Source organism: Myzus persicae, unplaced genomic scaffold (genome assembly GCF_001856785.1).
Source record: "Myzus persicae strain clone G006 unplaced genomic scaffold, MPER_G0061.0, whole genome shotgun sequence".
Lineage (NCBI taxonomy): Eukaryota > Metazoa > Arthropoda > Insecta > Hemiptera > Aphididae > Myzus > Myzus persicae.
The window spans coordinates 402,185-425,697 of NW_019100891.1; the positions used below are offsets into that span (position 1 = coordinate 402,185).

The 23,513-nt window shown below is 29.9% G+C and overlaps 1 protein-coding gene across 1 annotated transcript; it reads right to left on the reverse strand.

The window, feature by feature from the left end:
- Nucleotides 1-3,134: 3,134 nt before the first annotated feature.
- Nucleotides 3,135-12,180, reverse strand: LOC111026617 (putative uncharacterized protein DDB_G0271606). Its single transcript, XM_022304732.1, has 4 exons — nt 11,636-12,180; nt 5,391-5,509; nt 5,164-5,321; nt 3,135-5,091 (listed from the first exon to the last, which is right to left on the reverse strand). Exons 1-4 carry the CDS (start codon nt 11,685-11,687, stop codon nt 3,711-3,713), a joined length of 1,710 nt encoding a protein of 569 aa, XP_022160424.1. The 5' UTR covers nt 11,688-12,180; the 3' UTR covers nt 3,135-3,710.
- Between the last annotated feature and the right edge of the window lie 11,333 nt (nt 12,181-23,513).

Here is a 23,513-nt window from a genome sequence, read left to right on the forward strand (position 1 = left end):
AACAATTAAAATTAATAAATTTAAAAAAATGTATGTTTTAATTGTCGAAAAGAATTTTTTCAAAAATGTTGTTACATTATAATGGATGCAATTAAACATGAAAAATAACATTTTCAAAACCTCAAGTATTTTCTCAAATAATGAGTGTTTATTGTTAATATAATCAATTAATCTCTTGTAAGGTGATTGTAGACTGTATGGTTTGAGGAGTTAGCTATAGGCAATATTAAAAGTACCTTCATTTGTTGATTTGTGTGATTGTTTATGTAATAAAATATTATGACCATGCAATAACTCTAATATTAAAAAGGGGGAAAGTATGTTACCACTCCGCTGTACAACACTAATGTTGAATGCACTAGTAACCATTGAGTTACTGTAATGTATGTGTTAAATTTAAATTCAACAATAAGTCATTGCTTAGGAAAAAAACGATTCTGAGTGAAGACGGTCAACCAATATTATTAAGTATATTTTTCTGATATTATATTAACATCACTACTATAGTAATATATTATACTGCCTATTAGTAATACGAAAATGGGTATAATTTTTGTCGAAAACATAGCATTTGTTATATTATTGATAAAATGATATTTAATTATGTATTATACTTATACAAGTATACAAATATATAGTCATTAGTCAAGAACTTTTTTTTATTATCCTTACAGTTGAACGGAGTGTAAGAAAATTGTTTGATGAGAAATCGGTATTCTACGCATAACATCCTATTTAGTTGTTAAATTTAACTTCAATCGCCTATGAAAAATATAAGAACATTTTTTTTTCAATTCCATTAATAATAACTTATGAGGAACCTTGTACTAAGAAAAATACTGGACATTTTTGATTTTGACCTACCAAAGAAACAAACTAGAGTCACTTTTCTACCAGAAAAGATACTGAAGTTTAAAATCTAATCATTTTTTCTTTTATATACATATACATCACCGTGTATGCGAAACACACGAAATCATCATTCCAGGGTATATGATCCTCTTCACACATTTTTTAAATTAAATTAATGCACCAAAATGTATCGAATTCCATAACAACCTATAAAAAAAAGGTCAATTTGATTAAACTAATTATTAACTTTAATTATTTTTATTTGAATAGCAGTAAGTTTTATATTATTATCCATCAAACTAAATTCAACGGCAGTTTATTCGATTAATTTTAGTATAAATATATTTTTACATAAAATCCTTTATATTAGTTTATTTTCATACTCATCATAAATATTTTCATTATTTTAAAATTGTAATTTCAACCTTACAATATTTTGTTATACGACTCTAAAGTAATATAAAGCAGGTGCAGCGATAAAATGTATATTTTATCATCACAACAATGATGACAATCTACCATTTACTTACCTCAATAAAAGTAACAATGAAACTATATGAAAGCTTGTACAAGACAGTAGATCATATAATTAGTATAATAATATATTTATGTACAGTACGTCTTAAAAAAAAACATAATTCACAAATTATAGAGAATTATAATATTTTAATTCTTCTATGGTTTACGAAAGCTTTAATTATTTTAGTTCCTATTTATATTGTCATGTAGATAATATTATAATATGTTTTCATTGTTTACTCCTTTAACAAATTAGGTACAACCTACATTTTCTTGCATACTTTGTTATCTAACATTCAGGACTTCAGGAGTCGCTTTAATCATACGTATTCTTAAATTGTTCATTTCAATGTTACTAATAAGGCGTAAAATATTGAAAAAATAATATTTTTTGTTTTTATTACTGCTATTATTATTTAAATACCGACCAAAAATAAGACCAACTATTTTGAGTAAAACAAATTTTTCTGGAAATAATTAAATAAAAACTTGATGTAATTACATTACACATTTCGGGAAAAATAATAAACGAATACAATAATTATTATACATATCCAGTTTGTTCCTGTTTTCCCCTATACTTATAAATGTCAGGAGACAACCATTAAAACAATAGGGTTGTGGTATCATTAAATAACCTTAATTGATTCAAAATTAAAACACATTTAATGCAATATAGTTCAATTCGATCGTGCATGCAGCTGAGAATTGACATTACAGCTTAAATCTGTATCAATGGCAAACATATATTATGACTTATTTCGATAATAATCAATGCATTAGGTTCTGTCGTTTTATGCTGTTTAAGTTTTTATGGAGTTGGCCATTTGAAAGGATAAGAGTAACGGTGTGGTGACATTTTTTCTGCCCCAAAAAATGATGACAATAGAAAATAATATTTTTTTAAACGCACATCATAGTATAAAATCAATACATCCACCTCTTTGCTCAAAAATTAATACCCAATAGCCAGTACTCTGTATATCATACATTCATGAATGGATAATTACATAAAATATTTAAATTCGAAAACAACATTAAATCGATGATATATAGATTGATTAATTGAAAATAATGAAACCATAATATAACCACCGCAATATGCTGTATCAATATGTTTTGCCAATAAATCGTCGTATTAATATACGATACAAACGTCCAAATTGCTTGGAACGTTACGTAAATAATTAAAGAAATACTTAACTGATGCAACCAAAATAATCTGAAAGCAATAGGTACATAAAATATGGTTGTATAATTAAAAACCATGATCTAAAAAAATCTCTTTCGGGCAAACTATCGTATACTTTCAATTGTTCACAACTGCTCTAGCCACCTTACTCAATTATTCACGAAACCAAGGGTGTAGCTAGAAATTTTAACAGTGAGGAGGGGGTTACCACATTTTATTTGGTTTTACCTAACGATAAATAAAGTTTTCTAAAAGATAGGCACACTTTCTCAAAAATAGTTATCATAATATTGTATTTCAAAGAAGTCAAACTGTTACAAATGAAATAAGGAAATAATTCATAAAAAATACAAAATAATTATAATAATAATAATAATAATAATAATAATAATAAAGAGTGACGTGTATACGGACATGTACCGTTTCCGCCAAAATTTTAAAATGACTGTATCGTCATTGCACTTTTCTGCCAATTTTAAAAAGATTTAATTCCCGTTTTCCTCGGAATAAATCACTCTAGACTTATTATACTTATATTCCATATTTTTCCAATAGATTTTTCACTTAAATACTTGTGTAATAATTTATTACTAAATAATAAGTATTAGAGTTTATAAAATATTATGTTGAATGTTGCATCTATTATATGTGTTAAGTTATGTTTACATTTTAACTTGAAATAATTTTACATAGTTTGTATGCTTAATATTACAAAATATAATAATAAAAATCAAACATTTGTAATACATAATATTTTTCTGTTTGTTCAACATAGTTTCTATAAAAAAAATAAAAAACTAATAACCCGTATAAAAAATATAAGTTATTCGAAGGACTGTGAAACTGATTTTATATAACCTGTGTTAAATTTAAATAAAATGGAAAATACATTTCCTTAGATTTTTAGTTGCTTTATACAATTTTAATCATTATAGCAGGTAAATTGACCAAAATGGGAACCAAACCTTTTTCAATATTGGCAGAAACGAGAGATGGTGGAAACAAGCATTTTAGATTATAGTGAAAACGGGTAATTGCTGTATATACTTTATACCTACTATTATTTACAAAAAAAATAATATTACATTTAAGACACACTTAATACATAAATAGGCACTTTTTTAATGTCGATATTTTATGGGAAGGTTCAGAGTTTCTGTTTCAGCTCTGCTGAAAGTTTCGGTCGGTTATCCAATGCTAATACATAAGTCAGTGGTAACTCATTTCCGGATTGATCGTAATCCACACGGTACAAGTTACGAATACCTTGAGCTGCCAGGAACTGACGCTGTTGTTCGTTAAGTTCGACGGGCATGGGAACTGGTCTATTCCCAAGAATGAGTCGTTCGTTGAGTTTTACGTTTGATGATGGTGAAGGCGGTATTGTACCAGAAACGGGAGTGTTTCTTAGGAGCTGTTTTTGTCCAACGGATTTGTCATTTGCGGCAGCAATCTGCTCGCTAGTTTCTTCTAGGGCTTTGAGTTCGGCACTGCTTAAAGCCTTGAGCTCATGTGGAAATTGCAATAGCTGTAACTGACTTCTGTCCGGCAAGTACTTGGATGTTCCAGAACGGTTACCGCTTTTTGGCCTTTGGCTGCCTCTCGCTTTTGGCAAAGTGGCGACTGTCGTCTCTGGTTGTGTCTGCTGGAATCTAGATAGAAGCGACGTGAGAAAATTGTCCGGCTCCACTTCGGATGACTGCTGCAGTTGTTGGTCTTGTTGCTGCTGAGGTCTTTCAGTTCTAACCACCTGCTGTTGTACTCTACTTGGTTTCCGGCTTTCCTGTCTAGGCCTCTGATTAGGTTTCTTCGGCCGAGGAATCAGTATCACTTGCTCTTCTTCGATTGGACTTGCAGTGGTTGATGAAGTCAAAGTGGCGCTAGTCGTGGGCCCGGAAGTTACAGCTGATATCGTCTGGTAATAGTGGTTCTTTCGTGGAATCTGTACTACTGGCTCGGTATCTTCGATTTCTTTGTACATCTGACCATTTGGCTGGATGTAAACCACGTTTTGGAGTAAGCGGCTATTAATCTGTACCGGATTCACCTTAGTCACTGCTGGGTAATCTACCGTTTGTTGGGTAGCAGGTTCTACCGCATAGTTTGTTCTGGGCCTCGAGACGGATCTTTGACCTTTCGGTCGGCTGACGACTGTTTCCTCTTGTTTGGCAACTGGACCAAATTGGACTTGAGCGTATGAAAACGGTTCATCGTTTGAGACAGGCAAAGCGGTTTGTTGTTGTGACACTAAATCTTGTTGCCGAGGAGCAAAGTTTTGTTGACGCACTTGCCCATTTTGATCTATAAATTGCAGTGGTTGTGGTTGCTGTAATTCGGGGATCGGTGAAGGTTGGAGTTGAAACTGAGTTGGAAGTTGTTGGGCTAAAGGCCTCTGACGGGGTCTAGTTAGCGCTGTCTGCTGTTCCACTAGTGTTCTTCTCGCATACTCTCCTTGAATCCGAACTTGCTCAGCACTGAATGGTGATAGTGTCGTCGTAGTCGTCGGAGGAAATGCATTTGATGGTAATCTAAAAATAACATTACATAATATTTTCAACAATATTGAAAAATTCTCTAAATATATATATATATATATGTACCCTTGTACAAAAACTTGTTGTTGAACATTTTGCTGTCCAAACTGTTGTACATTTTGTTGTCCAAACTGTTGTATATTTTGTTGTCCAAACTGTTGTTCCGGTACTAAACTGCCATCATAATTTGCCTGTTGAATATAATCGATATATTCTTGTGGAATCTATAGAAAAACAAGAACATATTATAAAATTTGGTTGTTGGTTTCTATATGAAATATGAAATATTTTACTTGTTGTTGATTGAGATTATCATTTTGGAAATTTGTTTGCCTTTTAGAAATACTCGATAAACTTTCTAACGTAACTTGTTTTTCATCGTAATTATTTTCTGTTGATTCTGATAACACACCTAAACAAAAATATTAATTTATATTAAAACCCATTAATACACATTCCTTTATGATAAAAATCTGGAAATTAGCTCTGCTGTATAAAAAGTGTCTTAGTGACCTTTATCATTGAAAATAAGTTTTCGTGATTTTTGTTAAAATTTGAATTTCAAACATTAATGCATTTTTTTTTCTGACTTACCATAAGTTATTTATTTATTTTTTTATTTTTTTTGAATACTAACATACATTTAGGAACCTTTTATTACATTTTTAAGCGGTTTGGCTAACCATAGGTTATTATAATGGTTCATAATATAAAAATATAATAAATTTAAGCAATGTTGTCTTTGCTATTAGGTTAGATATTATTGACTATACACAATTAAATAGTTAAAATATTTAGATTCATTTTGCTTTTCACTTATTAGCAAATAACAGAACGCTTTAATTATATTATATGGAATACCGAAAAATATTATAATTTTTTTTTTAAATAATATATGCAATATGTTTTGGGCAAAAACTAGCAAAAAAAATTTAACAAATGCAATATAAATATTAAAATATCCTTAAAAATATAAACCACAGACGTTTCTGTATCATTTTTCGTATACAATGATTTGTGTGTTACAGTGATCTACTCAATAATGAGATACACGCTACACCTACTATAATATCATAGTGACTTCAAGTGTTATATTTTAAAAATTCTCCCTAATATTTTATTTCTTAAAAATTATGTTTACTGTTTACTTTTTTTAACATACAATACGATTATGCAAAGTACCTATTTTATGACGTGTTCAACTAATATTCATGTGGATATTCATATATTATTATATTAACATAATAGTATGCTATAACATCATCGTGTACCATATATGTGTATAAAAAGATGCTCTCATTTTCTAAGTTCTAATATTGATTATTACATAGATGAATTAATATTAACATAAATATCAAATATATTATCACTATTTACTTCCTATTCGCCAAGGTAGGCATTAACTTGTCAAAAAGTTAAAGTTAATTATTTTTGTTTTTAACTTATTCACACATTTAGTTTAAATGTTTTTTTGTTATAACTTAACGTTTTATAGTTAATTATCATTATTCTGCAGTTAAATTAATTTTGTTTTCGAATCATGCGTAACGAACAAACAATACTGACGCGTTGACTCTATTTTATATTGATCATTTATTTTCTAATTATATATCATAATAATCTGATATTTTCACAGTGTTAAACGTCTTAGTAAATCTATCTTGTGTAAATAAAATTACTAGGGCACTTAAAAATGCAGAAATATTGTAGCTTAAAAAATTATTTTCCATCTTAATTCTAAACTGATAAAGTTAAATTTTTTCTTTGTTAACTTTTAACTGAAAGTAATTTAATTGAATTAACATAACTTGTCACAGTTCATTATTTTCATTAACTTGCTCAACCCTGCCTATTTAGAACTTCGAATCATATTTTAATTGCATCTTCATTTTTCAGCACATACTCACTTTTATCTAACCACAGACACCCGTTTAATATATTATATTATTTAAAGTAAAAAATAACGTAAAATTCTGCATAAACTTTAATTTGTACACAGGCAATAGACATCTTGATTTAATATTTCAAGATTGTTTACTTACAATAGTTCTTTTGATTTTATTGTGGTTTTCTAAGTAATTCTCAGTAGAAAAAATATTCTCTTACAAACATTTCATATCACAAATTAAATATTATTTCAGAATATCAATAGAGTTAGGTTATTATGTATGAAAATCGTATAAAGTAAAGACAAATAATTACGTATAGACATAGTGGTACACTTTAATACTTTATAGTATAGAATTAGAAGTATATAGTATAGAATTTTTTTTTATATTCAGGGTTAAATAATAATTTTTTGTCAAATATATAATATTAAAGATAGAATGAAAATATGTTACAAATCTATAAAAATTAAAATCAATGATAGAAGATGCATTGGGTGGAAATAAGTTTATATAATTATGGAAATAATAATAATAGGTAGGTAATAACAACCAACATACTCTTATAATTCAATTTATTTCCAAAAATTAATCATCTAACAAATTATCTCACTAGATTTGGATTTCAAAACATACTATTCAAAGGCAATACCAAAGGTAATTAAATATTAATAATATTAAGCAGTACGTGTATTATTGAAAACCAAACATACGAAAACATATTGTTTTGTTTGTGAAGAAAAATTGTTGGAACCGTTCTAACTTCGATCTAAGGTATAAAAAATAAACGATTTTCATTACCTATAGTGTCTTCAACACAAATTGTCGTGTATTCCATACACACGAACAATTGTCCACTGATAAAAATGTCATACTTAAGTAACCGTACGCTCTGTTAATATACTTTTTTATATACTTAGGTATTTTATCAAATTACAATACATTCGTACAAGATAGATGGAAGTTATTTTCAAGGGAAACTAAATAACGTTTTAATTATATTATGTGAATTTCGATCACAGTTGGCCAACGCGGTTTTGCAATAATCGGACGAGTTCAATTAACCGTAATGATTTTTTGGAACCAGTTTTTTTTTTCAGTACATGCATTTAGATTTTAGACTATCCTGTACCGTCGCAAACATTTTTTACATTGCATTTTTTAAACGCGAAACTAATCACGTGACAATGACACACTGACTATTAGGTACGCGTAATATTATAGTGTCGTGTCTCGCAACTCTCGTTCTGAACCTAACCCGACCCAGTTTTCGATTAAATACTGTTTTTATATTCACTTTATCGATCTCACCCACATAGTCTGATAGGGTGAATACTAAATAATAGAAAATACACGACGGCCTCTGTACCTCTTGCGGTGATGTATCGTTTTTCATCGAATGGCACTGCCCCCCCCCCCCCCCGAAAAACGGCCAAAAGTCAAAACAAACCAATTGCATAGTACCCATTTCCGCCATCCGACCTCACACCGCATGATGTACAGTCGTTGTTTACACCGTCGCTAGTGTGTTTATACGGTGATAATCGCCATATACACCTCGAGTACCACTCGAGTACTTGACCCGTTATTCGAGTCCCTACAGTAGTTATTATCATACGCACGTCACTGCACTTGCCTTGTCGTCAATTTGAGCATTTTTAATGTTTTCACCAGACGAGTGCAAGTTGGAGCGTCCTTATTAGAAGGCTCACGCGTGCGCAGTGCGAAGTCATTCGATTTCATCGGCGACCGAGTTTGTGTTATGGACCGGGTACTCGGGTCGGACCATTTGTTTTTAACGATGTATGCGCATTACAACGTACACACAACTGCGGTGGATGTGGTTTAGATAATAATGCTGTGTACACGACGCACACTCACACACGCGTACTATATTTGGTCTCTGACGTAAGCGCTTTAGAAACGTATAAATTATAATATTGTAGTTCATTATATTATATATTATAAGTCACAGTGAAAAGTTTTCTCAAAGGTGTCCCCACCCATTAATGTAGATAGTTAACGCGTTAATTGTTTTTGTTTTTTCATTTAGTTTATTTATCGTGTTCATTTTTACACCTGTTTCGTAATCTTCTTGCGAGCAAAATATTATTATGTGTGTAAACATTATGTCAGGAACAACTTTCGAAGTTTAAAAATACATAATATGTATCAATGAATAAAATATTATTTTTGCAGTCCAACAATAAACACGAAACCACAAAAATCACCAGATACCTACATGCGCATACTGCCTAATTACTAGTTTGCCAAATCAAAATCATTATAGAATATTATTGAAATAATTAGTGTTGGCCCACAGCCTTCGGGTACTTGATAAATCGTGTCAATATTGTGGTAGGTACCTACTCAGAATATGTATCGATTTAATTTTGCTATGACAAGCATTTCTATCACATATAGTTCCGGATTTGATACAGTGTTAAAGTAAATAAAATTAAGGGTGCTTTCTGCTAAATTTGCTTTCATTAAAAATACTTGTATTTTATTTTTCAAACAGAAACCTTAAGTAAAAAAAAAATAATAATATTAATTACATTTAATTAGAAATTAAAACTTCCAAGTGCCTACCAATGAACAGTTATGTTATAATGTATGATGTTCAGCAAAACATAATTATAACGGACCTCCTTTGAAAAATCAGTTGGTACCTAGCGATTCCGTTATAAGGAGGTTTTACTGTATATGCTTAATTAGTTGTTATTACTTATTATTAGTAGCTATTATTACTTGTAATGCTTTCGTAAATTCATTTTTATTTAATACCTACCTATCATAGTAGTAAGTAATATATTTTGAATCAGAAGCGAGGACACAGAAGGGCTCCCGCCCACCGTCCCTCAATTAGTTTTATAATATAACTCAAAAGTACATGGTAATCTGGATATATTATTTTCATGTACATGCCTATTTACCTATATCTATTACATTTCTAGAAAGAAATAAATTAAATCTTAAACATATTTGGAAAAATACCTTTCTTTTTACATGAATACAATTTTAACCTAAATGGATAGTTTCATAAAAGCTCGAAAGACCAATATAATTAAACGTACACAAAAAGTGCGTCACCTTCCTAGGAGAATTCCTAGATCCGTCGCTGTTTTGAATTAAAAATTATGTTTTTGTTAGATGATGAGTAGAAAATGTGTCTTACAATTTAATATATTAAGTTATTGGAAAATAAAAATGTTTTAAAAATGTTTACCGAAGTACAAATTGTTTCAAATTTGGATATAGATGAAACCTAAGTTACCTTCCTCAAAATAACAATTTTCAATCATTTTTGGCATCATTCAAAATTATACATAAATTATGAAATATCTGCCAAATATTACCGGTCTTCAAACATAATACATTGTTTTAATGTAAAATTATTAAATTTACACTTAAATAATTAACAGTTAAAATGTAATTTATTATAATTTATGAATTGAATCAAAAATTATGACTTTCGCAAAACCTCCAACAGGATAATCATAAAGATTTAAATATTTTAAATAAATTTTCAGTATAAAATAATTAACACGAATAGGTACCCATGTCGTCGTTATTTTTTAAAATAGATACTATTGGCTGTTCATTGCTATAATAACTCAACTTTTATAATTCAATAGCATAAATTTTCAAATTATACATGTTTAGTGCATATTGTATACCTAATAATAGTGTACTATATAGGTACTCTATATAATGGGTATTATTGGCCCGCTTTTCATAATTTTTTTTGTAACTATATTGTTGTAAAGTAGAGGTATTGGAAAAACCTTTGTCACAAAAATTGGTACATATTATTTTCTACTCAAATATGAACAAAATATTTTCTATTATACGTAATTTTAAAATTGTCGGTCTCTGAATTATCTAAATTTTTTTCAAAAAATTGAGCTAATACTGCTTGGATTTGGGGTAACAATGTCCCAAATGTATGAGCTCATTGTTTTGGCCAATGTCTTAGAGTACTAATATACAATAAATATTATAACAATCAAACAATCAACATTTATTCGTTAAAATAATAACAAAAAATCTTTATATAATAACAAAAAACAAACTTCAGTCTCAAAGTTAACTAGTGGCCAAGAATAAGACAAAATTGTTCAAATCGTCCTACCAAACAAATAAATGAAACGTTTGAACAAAATTGTTCAAATTACAGGAACAAATTGGGTTTGTTTTTAAACAAAAATTTAAAAATTGAGTTTTCAAAAGGTATTTACTGTTGTTTAATCTGTGAAAATTCGTCATTATTCCTATAATTAATGATATTATAAAATAGTATATCAAAAATAATACACCCAAAATGTTTGATTACAAATATAACGATATCATGAGCTACACGAGGCTATCTAATATAATCGTATGTCGATGAAAATTAGTACGAAAACCAAATCGCGTATTGGCTTATGTAGTCATTATTTTTAATTTTTTTTTTCTGCCGTATAATTTTAATTACTTATTCACATAGAGTTATATTTTATCGTTTCAAATTCGTTTGAAGGTTTCGCGTAGTTTACAATATTGTACTCTTGGATAAATATAGCTTATATAGTATAGTCGTATTGTGTTAATCGAATTAATAATATCTCATACTACGAACGTATAGTGATCGCGTTTACGGGATGTCTTACCTCCGTGCAGAGCAGCGACCATCAACACAAGGCATGCAGATACGAACTTCATGTTTACACCGTATAAAACGGCCGTCCGGTTTGCGTTGCAGCGGATCACTGCGTCTCACGAGACTTAGGGCCTAGGAGCCGTATCACCGCATCGGTTAAGAGAGCACCACACGATCTCCGACCCGGCCTACTGAGACTAGACCAGCATATTATCTACTGCAACATTGCATAATCCCGGCACTGAAAACCAGTTACGTTTTGCTCACGAACTCTGAAAAATGCTGAGAAAAGTGAAAGCCGCCCGCAGTGCATACGAAATTACACTGTCTAGTTCTCACGACGACGGGGCGATCGGGTTAATCGAACGAAAACAAAACGCAGCGCCGATTGTTTAATAGTCCCACTCGGTCGTGCTGTAAACGATCACTAAGCTGGAGGCAGGATACCCACTAAAAATACAGGTACACTATCGGCTGGTACCCGCTGCGCACACGAACTACATTTATATGTATTATACCAATATAATATTATTTGCCCGGGAGTACATCTATAACATTATCGTGGACCAGAGTAGTTGATGTATGATGCTTCGTTCGTATATATACCTACCTGCGACCGTATAAAATTGGTAGGTAGTGTTGGGAGGTACCTACTGCGAAGGTGATGTATGAAAATAATATACTATTATTATTTATTATATAATAGGCTTAAATACGATACTCGGAAAGCTTACCCTTGAATATGATGCAAAAATGATCGGACGTTATTGAAAAATATTGTTTTCATATTTCGGCCTTCTTATAGGTGAAGGAAAGGATTCCTAGAAATGTTATGCAACCGTTATTGAAGTGCAGAAGTCTGTATAAATAATCAAAAATCAATTGTCAAAACGATGTTGTCACCGCCGAACAGACGAATGTAGCTATCTACTTGAAATGAAAAACAGATTCATAGATAAAAACATTTTGAGTATTATTGTAGTTAGAACCGGTCGAATAAATTTATATTAAGAGGATATCAGAGCAATATTTGTTTTCTCTCTCAGAACCATACTCGACATAGATAAAACACCTTCAACTAAAATCGGTTTTTACGATATTTGAGTAATTTCAAATCACTTATTACATAAACTATAGAAGATAATATGTTGGGGGGTATGGTATATCGGTTTTATTTTTTATTATTATTTGATTTAGAATTCGACCTTCAAAATAAAAAAATAAAAATTTGTAAATTTAAATTATGTTTAAATTGTTTGGAGACCATATTTAGACAAATCGATATGCCGTACTCTCAAAAATATTATTGTACATCGTTTTTGAAATGGGTGATTTTACTCTGAAATTACTCAAAGGCATAAAAAAAACGATTCTGCATATCTAAATGCGTCTTTGTTTAGCGTTGTCCAAAGGAAGAAACAGTGCGCTGACACATCCTCTTAATAATTGTTGTCAGTTTCATGATACATATTAGTGTATTACGTATTATATACCTATTATCAAATAGATATAATGTATAAACTCGTACATAAAATATAATTTATTTACCGTATTCGAATAAACTCTATATATTTATTTTTTTTTAGTAATTGTGTAACTGTCAAATAACGTATAAACTGTAACTATAGCACAATAATATAAAAATATATTTTGATGGTAACATTTTATTGGTAAGTATTTTACTGTAAAGTAGTAGCTATAACTTATAGCCAGTAATAGTATAAGTAATATTTAGTAACGTGCACCCTAATAGTTGAAGTAGAATAGGTAGTCGAGTTGATTTAAGAATTCAGAGAATTAAGATACTCGATCTCTTCATTCTGTTCAGACCTTTATTACTTACTATACTTAACTGCAGTCTATAATACATAATCAAATTAATCAGAGACGTTATCAACAAAAAAGTTTCCTCACTCGACAAGGACAATTTTGTTTTTTTTCACACCATTAGTGTAAATTTATACAAAGTAAGGCAATTCTAGTTATAGATACACAATAATTCTGCAATATGGATTAATAACCTAAACATCCTTGCAAATTAAGTCCTAAATATTTTCCCATACATAACAATAATATTTGAAATATAATAAATAATAAAAAAATAATACAACAAAAAATGGTTTCATGTAATATCTCCCAGTGTGGGAAACGCCATATCATACAATAAACATTGAATATTTTACTAAAATTATGTAAGTAGGTACGTAATTTAACTAATTTAATTATACAAATTATTACAATGAATGTAAAATCAACAAGGCAAAATATTTTAAGATTTTAAATAATTTAAATTCTTCACTGGATTATTCTCATACACTGTACACCTACTTGTTTCAACTAACATTGAACTCCTGTCGTAAATCCAATCTATCTATGGTCTTGACTTACAATAATATGGCGCCTATAACTAAAAAAAAAAAATTGGGGAAATCACTCTGATGTGTATAGGTGTAGTAGGTTTTAAATTGTATGAAATTGTATATGTACCTATACGTATGCAGCCATGTAGGTATTCAATTTATACGAACAACGATTTAGAGCATGACATACCTATGTGCTAGCCTCTATTTCTAAGGATATTTTCAATTTTGTGATACTGTTATAGGTGTACTGACTGAATTACCCGGCTTCGCCCGTGTGTATTTTTCATATTTACAATATATCCCTATAACTTCTCGGAACAATTCTTATCTACGTGAAGGACAAAAATGATAAGTTGTTGGCAGCTAGAAGACCGCGTTCGGCCGTACTGTGCCGCGCAATACAAATATAATTGTTGATTACTCCATTAAAACACAATATTTTTGAAAATCCTTTCTTGAATATGAGAAGAACCTCTATTCCAAATTTCAAATTCGTAAGTTGCGTAGTTTTTGAGTTACAGCGATCAGTGACTAAGTTTTATATGTATAGATTAACTATTACACCTACTATTAATAATTTACTTTTCTTTTAATTATTTAGTTTAAGATTTGTTGAACTAATTTTTGCCAATATATAACATACAATGTATAGACTATAGTCAATATTAGATTTAACGACGTTTTATTGTTAAGACTACATAACTGTATTTATGTTTAAAATATATATATTATATTACCTACTAAATTATTAATAAATGTAATTATTGTTTACTATCCAGGTAATAAACTGCCCCGATACATTTAGATGGGTAATTGTATTGTTAAAATATATAAAGTCAAACAAAATATCCACAATCATTTAGCCCAGTATAATTAAGTCATACTCACCACTCACACAAATATTATCAGGACGATGGAATTCCTCATCTGCGTCTATTGTGGTACCAGCCTGAGTCAAACGTATACATTAACTGTATGACCCGCATACTGCTATAAGGATAGGCGGGAAGCCAAGATTTATAATATCCTGTTTTCCTGTCCAAATCGCTCAACCAGCCACTAATCACAAGAAATCACAAGTACACATTATACACGTTATAATTAACCTTATAACTTATAAGTTATGGCTTATATTTCAATTTCAATTTCAATGACCACTGTGGCTGAGAATTAACAAAACAAACAAAAAACAATAATATTGTTGTCCTAGAAAATGAGCTCTTTTATAAATATATTTTTCAGTCACTTAAAAAATAAATGTCCGTCGGTAGGTATATGATATAACACAAGTGCACAACATTAATCAATTATATGATTTCATTCCATTTATAATTATTATGACTCATATACACTGTAGATGTAATAATAAATAAAACGCAGGAATTTTGATCCTACATGGTAAAATATACCATCAACATAATCACATAAATTATGACTTTTACCACGTATAATAATATGTAATATATAAGCTTATATGTTATAAAAAAAATCGTTGAAATAAACGTAACGCTTAAAAAGTTATACTTATTACGGCATGTCAGCATAATAATATTGTGACCGACTTTAACTCATTAGAATTCAGGTAGCAATAACGAGTCCGCATTATTCGATAATAGGAAGTATAGTATACAACTAAATCAAACATTTGATTTGTTTGTTTTTAGTTCTTACGATCGTATCTTGTGTAGATATATTGCATGTAAGTATTCAGAAATTCAGAATAATAAAAACGTTATCAGTTTACTTTCAAAATAAGTAGTTGAAACATTCTATATGAACTGGAGGGTGCTTGGAAGTAAATTTCGTGTGATGATGATATCCGTGTTTAATTATCTGCTAATTTTTGTATTATTATTACGAAATCACAGGTTGTTTTAACGTCAAACCAAACAATAGACAATATAATATACAAACGCATCTCTGAAACAACATTCGTTTTCATATTATTCAATGAGTATTATACACTAATTGGTAGACTATATAATGCATACATATTGCTTATCATGTCACTTGGACGTTGAACTGCATCATTATGTATTTTATTCAAAAGCAACTGTTATTAATCACATAATAATGATAATTACTTTTGTTTTTACTTTTTCGTGAGGAAATATCAACATAGTAATCATTTTATAAATTATATACTCATACAATATAATATAATGTTTGATAAAATATTAATTTTGCATTAAAAATTAAAAAATCGAATAATAAAATTACATAGTAAGTACTAATGTACGATTTTAATACGTGCCTCCCGTAGTAACAAGTTTCCAACAGTAATTTCCAATCCCGGAAAAAAAAAACTGTAGAAAGTACAATGTAATACGTTGATTATAATTTATAACTAAAACACTACATAAAGAGATACCAACTCATATTATGTAGGTACCTACATGGCTGCATAGATACTTCGTTTATATATAAGAGTATTTACACTTCAACGCATACAATATAATATAATACCTATAATAAATCTTTTTTTTTAAACATAGTTAACCTACATTTCAATTAAAACCAATTAATATTACGTAACATATAAAATAATAATGCGTTCACAGCTTATAAAAAAATGCGTGTTAGGTATGTTTCGTGTAAAAAATATATATACAATGTAAATATCAGTATCTTTTTTGGTAGGAATACTTGAATTCACTTGGTACTTTGGGATTTCAAAAGCAAAAATCCGATTAGTTTTCAAAAGAGTAGGGGGATAATGGATAAAAACAATTAATGAAAAACGGGAATTTTTACTCAAAACTAGTTTTTGATAAAATTGATTTTTTTGATTTTTTTTGTTTAACTCAAAAATTAATAACTGTAGATACTTTACACTTAAATCTAATGTTTATATGATCATTGTCCATAAATTACATTTTCAAAGTATTTTAACTGGATCATAAAGCTTGAAAATGTAACACATAGTTCCCTGGCTTTTAATAAATATGGTTATAATAGCAGTTACAAAATATTAAAGATTTATATCCAGGACTTGTTACTTGTATTATAAGCATTAAAAGTTCAGATTCTATAGCTAATAATAGGATTAAAAACATGAAAGAAGATATCTCATAAGTAACTCATTCTGTAACCTTTAAATCTAAAAAATATAAACACTGTATTTTTAATAGATACTTTAAGTTCAAATTTGGATAAAATTAGATATCTAAAAAAAAAATAGTTTAATTGAAACTTTTAAAGTATATTATTATATTTTATTCACACAAAGACATTATTTATGCAAGTATGCTAGGATGATACAATGCCTCCGCTCAGAATCGAATGGCTTGCATTTAATTCAAGTATAACACACCCATTAAAATGGCATAGTACACGACAACTACTGTTGTACGATACCTAACTCTGACAACACTCAAAGTTTGAACATTTAATTCAAGACTACTCCTAAGATTATTTTACTGTAAATTAGAAATGAATGTAGTGTTAAATGAATTTTTAATGATAGATAAAATTCAACGAAGTTCAAATCTTGAAGTAATTAGATATTCACACACATATAATAAATATCATTCAACCATTTTTGTTATATTTTTATTATTCAGAATAATTATTATATTAATGATTTTCAATTTTCATACATTTTTTTTAGTTTTATTTTAAACTGTTGATATAAATGCTAAGGCTCTGTCAAAAGATTGAAAATGTAACATAAGATCCTATATAAGTTGTCCTTGCAGTAGTTTGTAAATATTTTAAATACTAAAAAACAATGTATTACACGCATTTAAGTTAAAATGTTGACGAAATTGTACCGGAGGGTTAGGTTATGTTGGGAGTAACCAAATTGTTTCCCGTCTGAAAAAGGTACCTATTTTATTAAGTTAAGCCGAATTTTTTCCCGTTTGTGTACGAGTCAAATAGTTACAATTTTCATTTTTTACCAATCTTTTACAATAGTAAACTATATATTTGTATGGTTGGTACACAATATAAATAAGATAATATAAAATATAAATAAACCTACACTCCATAGGCCATAGTATATATAGTAAAATTACAGTAAATTGTTACTTTAAATTTCGAATTAATAATGCAAAAAAACTTACCAGGAAACAGTAATTATAAAACATTATGACTGAGTAGTGAGTACCTACATTAATGAGAAACTAGTAACTACACGAATTGAGTATTTGAAGAGAGTTTGCTCAAATTTTTAATTGTAAAGTTAGCTGTAGTTTGAGATTGTAAAAAAATGGAGTTGATAAATGGTTAGGGAGGTGTTAGTTTTAAAAAATTAATAAAAGAAAGAGAACTGAGCTACCTCATTGGTGTATTGTTAGGTATTAATAAAAGCTATTTGTGATTCATATGTTGATTTCTATTCTACTGCTCAATAATATTACATTAATGTCAATGTGTATCACTTACCTCGTTTAGTTGAAAGCGAAAGATTTTTAGTCTACAATATCCTATTATAATTAATACACTTTATTGCGTAAGTTTAATTACTGTTTTAAGCATTACTTCTATGGGTATATTATATTAGATATTTTCTTGTTATTTACCTTATACACCTTATTTAATTTGTTAAAAATATATATTGCATTATTATGATTGGATAGAATGGTATATCAATGATATATAGCCATATAGGTGTTGGACAAAATTGACAGGTCGTGAAGAAAATTAACATACCTAAGCGTTGTTTGATCATAAAAACTAAGATGAATATACCAATATAAGTTTGTACTTGGTGTTTAAATCAACGCAACATATTTAAAGTTTTAGTAAATAAACTAATTAAATTAACTTTTAAATGGAAAAAGAGTGGTTTTTTAATATGTGGTGATGTGTTAAATCTGTTTTACGCGAACGTAGGACATTATGCTTCCTGGTCGTAAGTACGTATAGTGCTTCAAGATATCACGCTGCCGTGAAACAATAATACAACAATCCAAGTGGTCCGAATGTGAGTTCGCCCGAAGAGTTTGAGTGATTCGAAGACAATCATCTGGTCCTGAAATACTAAGACTGAGAGTACGAGATAATGAAAGTCCAAGAGACCGCAGAGAGTCCAAGAAAGACATACTTCTTCGTGTGGGTGATATGTATAACGTATATAAAGCATAGCTAATTTTTTCATTTCCACTTTGTTGTGTTATAACTGAATTGTCTTGTCTTTGGACGATTATAGATTTCTGCATTATAATTATTGTTGCATCATACTCCTGGATGATCGAGATGCAATTGTGTGTGATTAATGGTTATATGTGAATGTAGGTCGCTTGATATTAATTATCGTGCAATGTTTATATTATGTGAATTATGAATTTTATGATCTAAGTCTAAAGGTATGTTAATTTCTCTATAGAAGCGATTTAATTGCGTTTTTGATTTATAATACCCAAATACACAGGTACTGGAAATATTATTCCCGTCATTTAATAATATTATAAATTATATTATTTGTATACAACAGTGATGACTGGTTGACACCCAAACCAACGATTTTAAATTTTGTATATTTTATTTTATTTTTTAGCAAACATAACCACACATTTTTACCCAAGCCTACTTTAAAGTTGACAGTCCTAAGCCTGTAAAATTGAGAAAGATAATGTGCATAATTTTTTGGCCATACGCAAAACTATTGCAACCACACGTTAAATGTGGTGCGGAACATCTTACATATGATGTTTGTGTTCCAAGGACCGGAATAGTCCAGCTAAATGCACACTTTGCTCCAGCGACCACACCGCCAACTTCAGGGGCTGTCCAGCTTTCAAAAAAGCCCCCAAAAAAATAAGACCCTCAATAGCATCTACATTCAATGTTCCGGATCCACAACTTCAATCCAGACCAAAATCTTCCGCTGAAACCACCCGGACTCAAGATCATCTGTAACTGTTACAATCATATTGATACTTACAATAAAATAAAGGTAAATCATATTAAATTACATAATATACCACATTGAAAACATTTGAATAATAAATTCTGACAATGTAAACATATATTACCTATAACATTATTATATTTTTTTTTTTTATTGTTTCAGCATCAAATACAAGGTTGTTAGCTGACAATTATTTAAACAGTTTGGACTTATTATTATATTAATAAATTCATACAGTTGTTTTACATTTTTATATGGCTTAGAAATTTTAATAATATTGATAACTCTCAAATTTAACTGAAAAAGCGTGTATCTATGGGTTCACAAAAACTCATCATTATTACACTATACAACATAAATAAGATATTTAACAAACCTAGCCATACCTATTAAAATGTAATATAATAAAAAATTTAAACTATGAATAAATTACAAATTTCAGTGATTTTAATTATTAAAATGTTTAACTTATACTGTTTGTAAAAAAAAATCAAGTATGTATCTATATAATATTTTTAAATTTCTGTAATAACAACTGATGAGGAGTAACCTTGTATTAATTTTCAAGCTTTTCGACCCAACAATATTTATAGAAAAAATTTTAAAGAGGATGTGCACGTAGATATCTCTCTGCTGTACCTACCTTCATTCAGTGGCGGGTAGGCCCACTGGGAATTCGGGATTTTCCCGGTAGCTCCTATCCTGTGTTGACGTATGGGGGGCCCTAGGATCATTTATCGAGTACCGAACCTTAAGTGATGAAAATTGAAAATAATTTTAATAAAGATGCAAATTGACTAATTTAATATTTTTAACCACTCTACAAGAAAAATATCATTATCATCTATCTATAAACAATATTTTTTAAAAACTAATATAATATTAGTGTTTAAGCTAAACGTTAAAACGCTTACCAGCCGCATTCCCGTATTTATCTTACTTAAAGACTATCCTTCTCACTTCTTTACCATTCATTATTTTTAAGTTCACTCAGATCAATTGATCAACGAAAATTTTCGACAACAACAACACTATCATAATACATTTACACATTGCTACAATCCTATTTTAAAGTAAATCGAAACAGGATATATTTTTAACCATGCATTATAAAAGTCGTATTAACTTTCATTCCAAGTGCGAAACATGAAAAATAATAAATTAAAAGGACGCTACAACAACACTAGATAGTAGAACGTATTCAAGTTTACATCGTTCGAGTGAGTTAAATATTGACAGTTACATATTGTTATATAGTATACACTATATGACAAGCCACAAGCAAATCGATCAGTAAAATTTGATCGTAATCGTATAATAATATCGATAAATGTGTATAATGAAGATGACCGCCAACTGCGTTATTATTATTATTATTACACATTATCAGTTGTCCACTTTTGTCTTCGGTGTACCATTAGGGTAGAAGGTGTATCATATCATTATGACGATTATTACTGATACTTGCGTTGGCTGCAGTAGAAGTTATTTCATATCTTTTATAACAAGTTTAGTGTTAACCGTAAAATGGTTAAGCCGGGAGAAAGAAACATTAATGCAAATGTTAAAAAATCAAATTTTCACCCAAGAAATTCGTATTTAATTTATAGATACGAACATATTATAATATTAAAATTAATTATGTTTCAAAAACATAAAAAAAAGGGTAAGTGGACGTCGCTTTGCTGTACGTTAGGTGTCTAGAAGGTCGCTGTACTGGATGGTATTCAATTTGAATTCGATGATTTAATATCAATACATCATTGTATATGAAAAACGATTCTGAGCCGAGACGGTATGTGAGTCTACGATTTATATATATATATTATATATTGTAATTACTTAATATTAATACGGTAGCCGAGAAGTTGAATTAATATTATTCTTAAATTATCAGTGATGCTGGAAATATATTAAATACTCTTATGTAAAATTGAGCTGCCGTTACCTTATTATACAGGTAACGCGTATGACGTATTCAACGTATTAATTAAAAAATACCTATTTTTTAAATTTATGTTGGTCAATTTATATTTTAATTAAAATATCAGTTAGAACTTTTCATATTACTAAAAACCGTGATCACTTTTTTATCACAAAAAAACACTTATGTGCTGTAACAACTAACAAATCTACAGTGAGGATGCTCGAATTTTCATTAATTTTGAATGAGTAATATTAATTAATATGCGAGGTGTTAAGCATGAAAGGAATAAGTTAACCGTGAACTGAGATTTTCAAAAAGTCAGCAGACGCCTTAAGATTAATAATATGATAGCACCGTACTCGCTGGCTACTTATAAACAATATTTTGTTTTAAATAATCGGCGACGGCCTCGGACGAAATTCGAAATCGGCTCACTTGCAATTAATTTTTCCAATTACCCATTTCCGCATCTAAAACCTGTAATAATATGGCTGAATCTGAATCGTATGACATCGAAACCGCTGTCTGCATCGAAACTACAATAAAAGACATCATTGAAAAAATCGTAAATGAAATAAAATAAGAAAGTATGCAAACTGAGTTAAGCATTTTTGACAATTATGACGATGATCCAACCGCTGGAGACATAGCGACGCTCCTAGGTTATGCGATGAAGTTTGCAGGCAGCGACCATCGATCATCGGCCAACCAGACGAAGAACCCTAGAATGGACCGGATGAGCCAAGAATAGAAAACGCCGAGTTCACGCCGTCGATCATCGACCAACCGGAAGATGAATACCGGAATGGACTGGTCGAGCCGGTAATAGGAGACCAAGTGGTCGCGCCTGTTGAGGTGGTAGTAGAGCAATGTGACGAGGCGGTAGACGGTGTGCGACTCCACGGCAGAGCCTCCGGACGCCACCGATTTCGCAGGCACATATTACAGTCTTCGACGCTCGCTCCGAGCTTAGGTCACAGTTTGTTGCCGGCACAACAGTCAACATCTTCAGCACCTGCAGGACCGTCACGCGCACAACATCGCGCACTAGCCGCTCATCGTCAACCATCGTCGATCTTGCGGCCGTCGTGTCCGGGCTTCGTCCTCTACTTTATATTGTTTACTGTTTTTTTTGCAATTTATGCTTTGAATTGGATTTTTTCATTCTTTCGGCATACAACTAATTAAAAAATTTTAATAGAGTTAAAAGCATTTTTATACCTATGTTATTTAAAAATACTATTGTGAACATTGTCCAATTAAAAATAAAAATGCTGTTTACACAGTAAAATGTTGTTTCTTATTTTACGTTATACAATTATGAATACGATTTTATTTATTTCAACAGAATAAGGGCTCATGAAGAATATTAATCAAATTTTTTTTATTATTTATGTACCAAATTTTCAGAAAAAACATACACGCACTCATCTAGCAGATAATACTAGCAAACCTGTAAAGTATCGTGTCGTTTGTTGTTATAGTGTTATAGTTAACTATAATTTATACACTAATACTTATCCTACTTATTAATCTATATTTTAATTTTTTTTTTTTATTATTATTCGAAAACTTTCAATCTGTATTTACAATAACACAATAAGAAAATATGATGATAATAATATGAGGTCCGTTACTCTGGCGCCCTATTATTAGAAATTTGACTAGAAATGTGGTCACGCATCTGGGAACAAACGACGCCTCTAATGCTTGACCTCGGAATACGTTAGTGACTGAGGCC

What these genes read in the sequence shown, in the direction of transcription:
- LOC111026617 (XM_022304732.1), bottom strand. Translation starts at nt 11,687, where the DNA reads ATGAAGTTCGTATCTGCATGCCTTGTGTTGATGGTCGCTGCTCTGCAC. An exon ending in GGTCGCTGCTCTGCACGGAG is followed by an intron (nt 5,510 to 11,635) that starts GTAAGACATCCC and finishes ATTTTTGTTTAG; the next exon opens with GTGTGTTATCAGAATCAACA. An exon ending in ATAATCTCAATCAACAACAA is followed by an intron (nt 5,322 to 5,390) that starts GTAAAATATTTC and finishes GTTTTTCTATAG; the next exon opens with ATTCCACAAGAATATATCGA.